This window comes from Eptatretus burgeri, chromosome 4 (assembly GCF_056783735.1).
Source record: "Eptatretus burgeri isolate ZD-2024b chromosome 4, Ebu_testis_v1, whole genome shotgun sequence".
Taxonomy (NCBI): domain Eukaryota; kingdom Metazoa; phylum Chordata; class Myxini; order Myxiniformes; family Myxinidae; genus Eptatretus; species Eptatretus burgeri.
In genome coordinates this window covers 1912733-1922732 of record NC_140964.1, presented here as the reverse complement: position 1 = coordinate 1922732, position 10000 = coordinate 1912733, and the positions used below count along the sequence as shown (strand labels likewise).

The 10000-nt window shown below is 42.0% G+C and overlaps 1 protein-coding gene across 3 annotated transcripts in view; it reads left to right on the top strand.

Moving 5' to 3' along the window:
* CACNB2 (calcium voltage-gated channel auxiliary subunit beta 2) overlaps positions 1–10000 on the top strand; it is a 239513-nt gene that overhangs the window by 154156 nt on the left and 75357 nt on the right. For all 3 annotated transcript variants that reach the window (XM_085876659.1, XM_085876658.1, XM_085876661.1), the window contains exons 6-9: positions 74–93; positions 3514–3594; positions 4795–4853; positions 5089–5198. In XM_085876659.1, the coding sequence (XP_085732785.1) occupies positions 74–93; positions 3514–3594; positions 4795–4853; positions 5089–5198 (270 nt within the window). The remainder of the gene's footprint in view (positions 1–73; positions 94–3513; positions 3595–4794; positions 4854–5088; positions 5199–10000) is intronic.

Sequence of the window (10000 nt, the reverse complement as noted above, 5' to 3'; positions counted from 1 at the left end):
CACTACTAAATGCAGGTGTTATTTCAGCAGTCAGTCTTGTGATTAATGTTAACTCCCTCTTGTTTTCTTTCAGGAAAGCAGAAACAGAGATCGGTGAGTGGGGATTTGCTATTTATTATAACACAGGAATCTAAGCCATAATTATTGATTAATTAATGAAATGTGTTCATCTTTCTGCTCTAATTATTATTATCATTATTATTATTATTTTGAGATGTACCGACTAACCAACATTTTCGTGTCCATAATACATTATTTCCTTATCTTGTAAATGTTCTCTGCACCGATATTAGTTGATGATCCAGCAATGTGCTGTTGTGAATTGGGTAGTGGGTATTAATTAAATGGCTAGCAATACCTTATGTTCCTGGAACATTTATTTGACAGATTTAAGGCGACATTTAACTCGACCTCATTTTAGAAGGGCACCCTGATCTCAATGATTAAGCCATTCATTCAATTCTTTGCAAGTAAATAAGTTACTGAAAATTGTCCCTCGAAACATTGTTTCTTGATGTTGATATATTTCGTGTCCAACACCGAAAATGGATTAAAACAATAATCTTGGACCACCGTGAAGTTTAACATATCGGATTACCGTAATATTCATGCAGCGAGCGTATGAGAATCTGTTTCGCTTTCAGAAAAAAATCCACTCTGGTTTTTCTCCTTTATGGCAATGGAAGTGCAACTGATATCATGAATACCTTGCCAATTGGCCTTACACTGAAAACTGAAATGATATGGATTACGGAATATGATCTATTGCAGTCACACATACACTTTATCATTCGCTGTGATGTGTCATACGTACTGTGACTCTGCTTCTGGACTTCTACCCACCTTTAAGGACATCCCTATATACCCTTGTGATCCTGGAAATGTTTCGCCAAAAATGATTGATTTCCCCCTGAAACTTTACACAATCATATTGAATGATTTGCTTGCATTTACAAACATTAAGTACTCGTATGTGCAAAAATAATGTCATCAACTTTGTTACCTGTATCACATGCAACATTTAACAAGGAAAAATAAGGAGCTTCTTCAGTTTTCCTCCCCTTCTTTCTGCCCATGATACACTGAATCCTGTGGTGAGGCAGTTGCTTTGAAACAACTTGCCTTCTCTTCCTGGAAAGCAAATCCGACAGAAGGCAATCTCGGTGCTTTCCAAATAGTCTGCAACAAGTGTGTGTCCACTCTCAGGAAAGCCAGAAAACAACATCTGTCCAACCTCAAAAATGAATTTTCAAACTTGACTCCCTCCTCTAAAACCTGGTGGAACCTCGTTAAGTCTGTCTCTGGAGTATGCTCCCCTTCCATCCCTTCACTCTCTTCAAATGACACCACAGCCGACTCTGCTTGTGAGAAGGCCGAATGCCTCAATTCTGTGTTTGCTTCCAAATCTTGTGTCCCCAACCCCTCACTTATGGTAACTACCCTTCCCATTCATACCCAACTGCTCCTGGACTCTGTCTTTTGGAGCTGAGAAGGTGGCGAAGGTTCTTTCAACGCTCAACTCTGACTCTGCTGCTTGACCATACGGCATCAGCTCCTGTGTACTAAAAACCTGCTGTGCTGCTCTTGCAAATCCTATTTCTGCTCCATTCACCCTCTCATTTGCCCAAGGTGATATTCCATCTGCTTCGAAGTCAGTTAACGTTGTTGCATTGCATAAAAAGGTGAAAAAACGGATCCACTGTACGACAGACCTATCAGCTTTCTTCCAATCATCACAAAGGTCATGGAATTAAACATCGCAGTTGACATCAAATCATTCCTTTTCTCAAACGGCCATATCTAATTCCCTGCCTACCTTCCCGAAAGGTCCCTGTCGTGTAAAGTCCTAAAAGTCCCTGGAGTGTCCATCTTGTATACCCCGTGTTCCCCGCCCCATCCCTCTCCCTTCCACAGATCTTGTAATGTCTCTGTTCCCCACTGTTTTGTTCTTCCCTCTCCCACCCCTCTTGTCTCCTGCCCCCCTTGTTGTGTGTTGTGTGTTAGCTCTCATACAAGCCTCGACAATGTATATGGAAAAAAAATCTCATCAACTTGGATTCATACCTCGTCACTCGACCTTGGACATGCTGCTTCTGCCATCCCAACAATGGATGGGGGCCTTCTATGTCAGACATGAGATCAGGGCAGTCTCTCTCGACATATCTAGTGCTTTTGATACAGTCTGGCATCCCACCTTGCTTTCCAAGCTCTCTGCCTATGGCATCCAAGGCCAACTCCACACGTGGCTTACTAACTTCCTCTACTCTTGTGGCCAATGTGTGCACTCAACGGAATCCTTTCCTCTCCTCTCTCCATCAAGGCTGGAGTGCCCCAAGGTAGTGTTCTGGGATTAGTCCCATTCCTGATCTTCATCAATGATCTCTCAGACGCTCTGGAAAATCCAATCATTCGAAAGGTCATGGAATCCAACATCACAGTTGACATCAAATCCTTTCTTTTTCTAACGGCCAGGGAGCTGACCCTGGGAATCGCAACACCTTTATTCTTTTGCTGATGACTCCACCTTCTCTTGTGACATCCCTCATCCATTGGATATGCAGGCAACAGTCTCTTCCCTCTCTCCAGACCTTGACAGAATCACAAGCTTGTCAAACACCTGGAATATGTCTTTCAATCTTGACAAATCTCACACTCTCACTATTTCTCTCTCTGAAAGGACTGTCTGGCAAACTCTCCTATCTACTTTCTCAACATTCCTCTTGAAAAAGTTCAGTCGCTCAAACTTTTGAGCCTCAATATCAGCGATGATCTTTCTTGGGCAAACCACATTTCAAAGTTGTCCTCCAAAGTCAGCTATGAACTGGGCCTCCTCCATCATGCAAAGTCCTTCCTTGGCACACCTGAACTTCTATCCACCTACAAGGCCTTCATCAACAGCTTGATGGAGTACTGCTCTCCTCTCTCGGCTGACACCCTACAGAGATTTGCCTTATGATTTGCAAACACATACATACAGAGATTGCCTTGGGGTAGCTTGAAGCCTTGCACATATTCTGAAGTACCTAAACCCAAAATTTGGGGCCTCTGCGTGCTCCGGTTCGGTCAGGAAAGAATAACGCATGAAAAAACACACTAACACTTGAAAATATTTACAAGAGTTACATCAATGATTTGGATCGTGGGGTGAAGAGTGGGCTTTCCAAAATTTTCAGATGACACAAAGCTTGGAGGGAAGGTGGATAGCAGAGGGGGTGGTGATCAGATTCAGTAAAGTATTGATACTTCCCGAGATTGGGAAAAAGATTGGCAGATGTAATTTAACCTGAGCAAGTGGAAGGTGTTGGGGATGGGAATGAACAATGAAAATAGAGATTACACGATGCAAGGGGTAATTTTGGAGCGTGTCACAGAGGAGAAGGATCTGGAGGTGTTCACAGATATTGGAGAGTGATGGGGGTGTAATTCCATTGATCCCAGGGATAGTAATGCCATGTGACAAGCTTGTATGTATTTCTTCTTTCTCTCTTTCTTTCCTTTCTTTTCATTCTTTAGACAGATGGTACTCCACCTTACGATGTGGTACCCTCCATGCGGCCCGTGGTGTTTGTGGGACCTTCGTTGAAGGGTTACGAGGTAATAAGAAAATTAAAACCAAAGCCAAAATAAATGCTGATGGGACAGATATCATGATTGCCATCAATATGAAGAAATAAACCAGCAAACTGTTGATGCACTCTGACTGTATAAAGGTTGAAAAGCATTGCTCAGCATGACATGACTTCAACCACAAAAAAAACAACCATACAGTATCTGATTAGCGGAGAACGAGATCGCTTGTATCCCTGAAAGACTTTCCTAATTCAGATTTCCTTTTGGCTCAATGACCTCTCTCTGTCATTGTCTTATTAATCTACATTATCATACCCTTTAATCATTGAAACCGAAACTAAGTATCATGTAAACACATAATATATACTCCTAAAGTATTATTCGCTTATTTGGTATTTAAATTCCTTATAAGGTATTGTTGCCGTCCATCCGTCTCCTATTTCAATTCTCCGGCCAAACCGCTGGGCTGACCTGGCTGAAATTTGGCAGCAACATTCCTCTCGTGATTGGTAACATCTTTTCCAGACCCACCAGTCAGAATGCTACCAAATTTGGGTTACAACAGTAGGCCAGGGTATGGATGTTACATTGCGGAGGTCATGCCGATCACCTGACCAGAAGTGTGTCAAAATGGCCAACTTGGTCAATTTTGGGGAAAATTGCATAAATTCCGTCAAAAACCTTCTCCTTCAGACCCACCAGTCAGAAAGCTTCCAAATTTGGGTTGCAATGTTAGGACAGGGTCTTGATGTTAAAATGTGGATGTCGTGCCGATCACTTGACTAGAAGTGTCAAAATGGTGGACTTGGTCAGTTTTGGGGAAAATTGCATAAATTCCTTCAAAAACCTTCTCCTTCAGACCCACCAGTCAGAAAGCTTCCAAATTTGGGTTACAACGTTAGGACAGGGTCTTGATGTTAAAATATGGAGGTCGTGCCGATCACTTGACTAGAAGTGTCAAAATGGTGGACTTGGTCAATTTTGGGGAAAATTGCATAAATTCCTTCAAAAACCTTCTCCTTCAGACCCACCAGTCAGAAAGCTTCCAAATTTGGGTTACGACATTAGGCCAGGACCCAGATGAGCTCCAGGTCCAGTGGTTCTATTTTTAATATCCCAGTATTTTTTGCAGTCCATATTGCCCAAGGGGCCTATATTACCTAATTATAACCTATATCTATTTTTCACGGTATTTCCAAATTTGTCTTCCAAACTTGTCGACAGGTGACTGATATGATGCAGAAAGCACTGTTTGATTTCCTGAAACACAGGTTTGAAGGCAGGTGAGTACCATATGCTTTATTCGTGATCATAATATGTAAACTATGATTATTTCACTGTGACTACCATTTGGAGAATCGTATTTTTTAAAGATTTTCCTACCAAGTTCATCGTGAGAATTTGGCAAAGAAAGACTGTTGCAGAAAATCTGTGGTGCAGAACATGATGGTGTGTGTGTGTGTGTGTGTGTGTGTGTGTGTGTGTGTGTGTGTGTGTTTTTTTAATTTTTTTCTTCAGGGTTGCTATCACACGTGTCACAGCCGACATCTCCCTTGCCAAGCGATCAATGCTCAACAACCCCAACAAGCATGCCATCTTGGAACGCACCACCATGCGCTCTTGCATGGGTATGGTAACACTAATGCACTTTTTCCAATGCAAAATGTAACTGTGCACTGTGGCCTAAATCTCACTGCATATGGTTGGAAATTGTCATTTTATACCGTAATAAAAACTGCACTATAAACAAAGTTATATTTTCCCTTCGTTATTGTTAACGCTGTGCACAGTTGAGTTTTTTGCCTAAAAAATGGAACTTCTGATCGAGACTGTGACACAGCCACGAGCACGAGCATTGTGTCTGTCAAAACAGGACAAAATACAAGAAGGGCACTCGGTAGAGCGCATACCTCTGCCAAGCAATGCCTCATCCACGAGAACATATGTGGCCCAATACATTTTTGAAATATTGTGCTTTCCAGTACAATATCGTTTTGGCCCTATCAATGGTGAAGAATCACTTTAATAATCTAGTAGTCTGATCCGTATCTTCATCAAAATCGAATCAATTCTTCCTTGTCACACACCCAACCTGTCCATCAAGTTTCATCCGAATCCGTCCCCAACTTTTTGAGATATTGTGCTATATATCGGTTTCACCCAATCTCTCAATGGTGAAGAATCACTTTTAAATTCTAGTAGTCGGAACCGTATCCGGATCTTAACCAAAATCTAATTGGTTAGTCCTTGTCACACACCGAACCTTCACAAAATTTCATTTGGATCCATCCACATCCTTTTGAGATATCCTGCACACAGACAAACAGACAGAAAGGGGTGAAAATATAACCTCCTTCACCTTCGGTGGTGTAGGTAATAAGCCCCAGGCAGGCTGGCGCCTGGTATGGAGCTAAAAATATCCAGGGAAGGAGATGAGTAAGGCTGGGACATCCTGTGAAAGTAGTTTCTGTTAGACATGACATCTATATTAAGATTTCGGCACGCCCCTTTCTTTTTGTTCTACCATCAGATTTTTGTTACTGCATGAAATGAAACAAGACATATATATATATATATATATATATATATATATATATATATATATATATATATATATATATATATATATATATATATATATACTAATGTATACTACATATATATACTAATGATATTATTGTCTTCCTTAAGAGGCCCCTCAAAATTTGTTTTGATGCATTTTCACAAACTCCAACGGATTCCATTTAAATTCGGTACGATTATGGCTTTTGGTCCAACTTCGGTCATTGGCTATAAATTTTTTCCATAATACTTCCGATATTCGAAAAAATCGATAAATCGATATCCCTTACGGGATTTTCCATTCAAATCCACTCAAGTTTAAGGTCTACGGGGGACGCAAATTTCCACTTTGCCCCGGGCGCTGTTTACCTCCGCTACGCCAAGCTGTTAGGGTTAGGGTTTGGGTTAGTGTTAGGGTTAGCTACCCTAACACTAACCCTAACAGCTAACCCTAACAGCTAACCCTAACCCTAACAGCTCACCCTAACCCTAACCGCTAACCCTAACCCTAACTGCAACCCTAACCCTAACCGCTAACCCTAACCGCTAACCCCTAACCGCTAATCCCTAACCGCTAACAGCTATTCAGGAAGTTTGCAAGAAAGCCTGGGCAACGCCAGGCTTTATTGCTAGCCCGAGCAACGCCGGGCATTACTACTAGTCTGAAGATAAGGCAGCAACCTGAAGAGAAAGAGATCCACGAGATTGGATCATCAACCTCTGATGGCCATGGACCAATGGAAAGGGTAGGATGATGTGTGGCTCTGTGTGTGGTTGGGGATTGGTGGTGGAGTGAGAGGAGAGTAGAGTTGGAGGCACAGGGCACGGGTGACAGAGGCACAGGTGAGGGTAAAAGTGGAGGAAACAAATGAGCAGAAAGGGAAAGTTTGAGGAAGGCATTGAAGAGTGAAGGAAGAAATGTGAGGACAGATTTGGGAGAGGCTGATAACAAGAAAAAAATTTCAATGAAGTATTTTTGTTGTTTTTTTATATAATTCACCTATATTTATTAGGCAGGGGTAAGGGAAGAAATAGAGAGAGGAAGGGAAACAAAAAAGGAATATAGAGGTGAAGAAAGAAGAAAATAACCAACCAAGTGGAACATGAAGAATAAATGCAAATGATTAATGGTTGACACCACAGAAATAGATGTGGATTTAAGGAGCAACAACACAAATATGGATGCCATCGACGATTACAATGTTTAAACGAACGGCTTTGCGGTGAAGGGGAAGTGTGGAAAGCAGAGACAGAGATTTAATAAATAAAGGAGGAAGTAATCAGGTCTGCTGAGACTGAGACAGGAAGACAGCGAAAGAAAACTTATTCGACAATGATTATTTTTTTTATTCTTATTCATTTATTTGGGAGTTGGAAGAGAATAAATGGCAAGGAAGGTGAGTGGAATATGAAGATATAGAGGTGGAGAAAAGACAGGAGGAGGTGGAGTAGGGGGAGGTCGATCAAACCATGTGCAAGCCGAATGATTATAATGATTAACTCCACAGAAATACCCGAGGATTTAATGGTCTACAAACACAAGGGTGTACATAATAGTTATTTACTTTGTTTAAACGAACAGCTTTAGGGTGAAGGAGAAAGGTGGAATGCCGAGATGCAGATGGAAAACAACCAAAGAAGGAATGAATCAGGCCCACTGAGGCCTAGTGAGAAACAAACCAGCAACAAAAACCGACATACAAACACGTAGTTACAATGGTTAACTCTCAATGGCAGAAGAAGACCAGACCCGGTGGTGTAATGTTTAAGAGTGTCCGCTCCGAGTCTGGGAGGTCGGCGGTTCGATTCCCGGCTGAGTGGTACCAGACTTTAAAAAGTCCGGTACCTGCTGTACCTGTACGTGCTGCTCCCTTGCTTGACATTCAACATTTAAATAGGATAGAGCAAGGACAATCCCCCCAGAGCCTGGCATCGATGGAGAGGAGGAAATCCCTCCAGATCAAATGCCCTGCAGTGTGGTGAGAAAAGTGGTGCCATTGTTGTGACATCACAGGTACCCAGGAGACCCCAGGAAGTTAGTGGTGGCACTTCTCCCAAACTCAGTGGCTGCGTTGTCTTGTTTAATAGTCCTGTGTTGTGTCTTGTCTACATGTCCATATGTGTGTGAGGTGTTTGAGTGGCAGCTCCATTCCAAACCTTAGGCCTTGTTTTTAAAAAGGAAATAATTCTAAAAAACGACAGGTAAAACAGGTGGATGTGCAAAGTAATCCATTTGGTAACAACTCAGCCTTTCAGGAGCAAAGGAGGTCCGTATCTGGATGTCCTGGACTGGGAAACTGAAGATATGGGACATGACACAACTCTGGTGGATGGAAAATTTCAATTCTGCATCTTTAATGGCAAACTGCGGCAAACACCCCATTCCCAGAGTTTTGTGTGCCAATGCTGCGAACACACGATTACGTACTTGGAAGTGATAATGAAAAGCTGAGGCAAGGCTATATATGATGCTTTTAATAGGAATGTTTTTTTTTGTTTTTTTTTGTTTTTGGGGTGAGAGCTGAGAAACACGATTTGCACACATTGGCATGTGTGGGAAACACATTCCTTTTTGCATGCTGAAAATGTTTCGGTTCCAAGTATTGCAAATTCTGACAATCCTGGCTCTTTCCATCATTTTTCTGTGCTTTTTTTGCTTCTATTCCCGAAGGGATGGGAGAGGTTATTACAATTGGTCAGTGTGTCTGAGATTCCACGTGCAGATCAACTTTAATATAATGCCCTCAGGACAGCCTACTTTAAATCAATGGTGTGTGTGTGTGTGTGTGTGTGTGTGTGTGTGTGTGTGTGTGTGTGTGTGTGTGTGTGTGTGTGTGTGTGTGTGTGTGTGTGTGTGTGTGTGTGTGTGTGTGTGTGTGTGTGTGTGTGTGTGTGTGTGTGTGTGTGTGTGTGTGTGTGTGTGAGAGAAAGGGGTGGCCGAGAAGAGGATTTGCATTGTTAGTCTTCCTTGTTATGCCAAGGGCAAAACCTTGCATGCTGAACAACATGCCCACACAGATGTCCTTGTTATGTGCCCTTGCATGTCACAGGGCCATGGACAAAATTTTTCAAACTGCCTCCCCATGCTGAAGCACATGAAGATTGACCATTTATTATGTTGTGCATTTTTTGACAATTTTAGACCCCCACCCTCCCTCCTTCCCGCAATGCTCCATCACACTGGACCCCAAATAATTACGTAAAGATTTTTGGAACACCCTCCCCCTCCCCCTTCAAGTCAATTAGGGCATGGGAAAATCCAAGTCAATGAATATTATGTGTTTCTGGTTTTGTTGAGTTTTCTACATCATCCTATATGGCTGGACAAACTGACATGAGCTCTGTCGTGGCAACCACATATAGGACACTGCAGGAAAACATCATCAATGGGGGTTGAGTGATAGAACACGGATCTCTTGACCTCTCTTGGGTTATCTCTCTCTCTATCTCTATCTCTATCTCTATATCTCTATATCTCTCTATCTCTCTATCTCTCTATCTCTCTATCTCTCTATCTCTCTATCTCTCTATCTCTCTATCTCTCTATCTCTCTATCTCTCTATATCTCTATATCTCTATATCTCTATATCTCTATATCTCTATCTCTCTATCTCTCTATCTCTCTTTGGCAGACTAAACACCTGCACTCAATGTTTTTCTCCAGACAGCGCGTTTTGACACAGTTTTCTCCCAGCTCGTGGATATTCCAAAATACTGCAGGTTGTCTTTCCCAGAGAGCTATGAACTGCAACTGTGGTCTTCCAACTGGCCGAGGAACATCTACCAGCTAAGGATTGTGAACAATGGCTCATCTTGGTCCATTCCAGCACTTCAGGATTGGTGATCTGAAGCACATTGATTTCCAAAA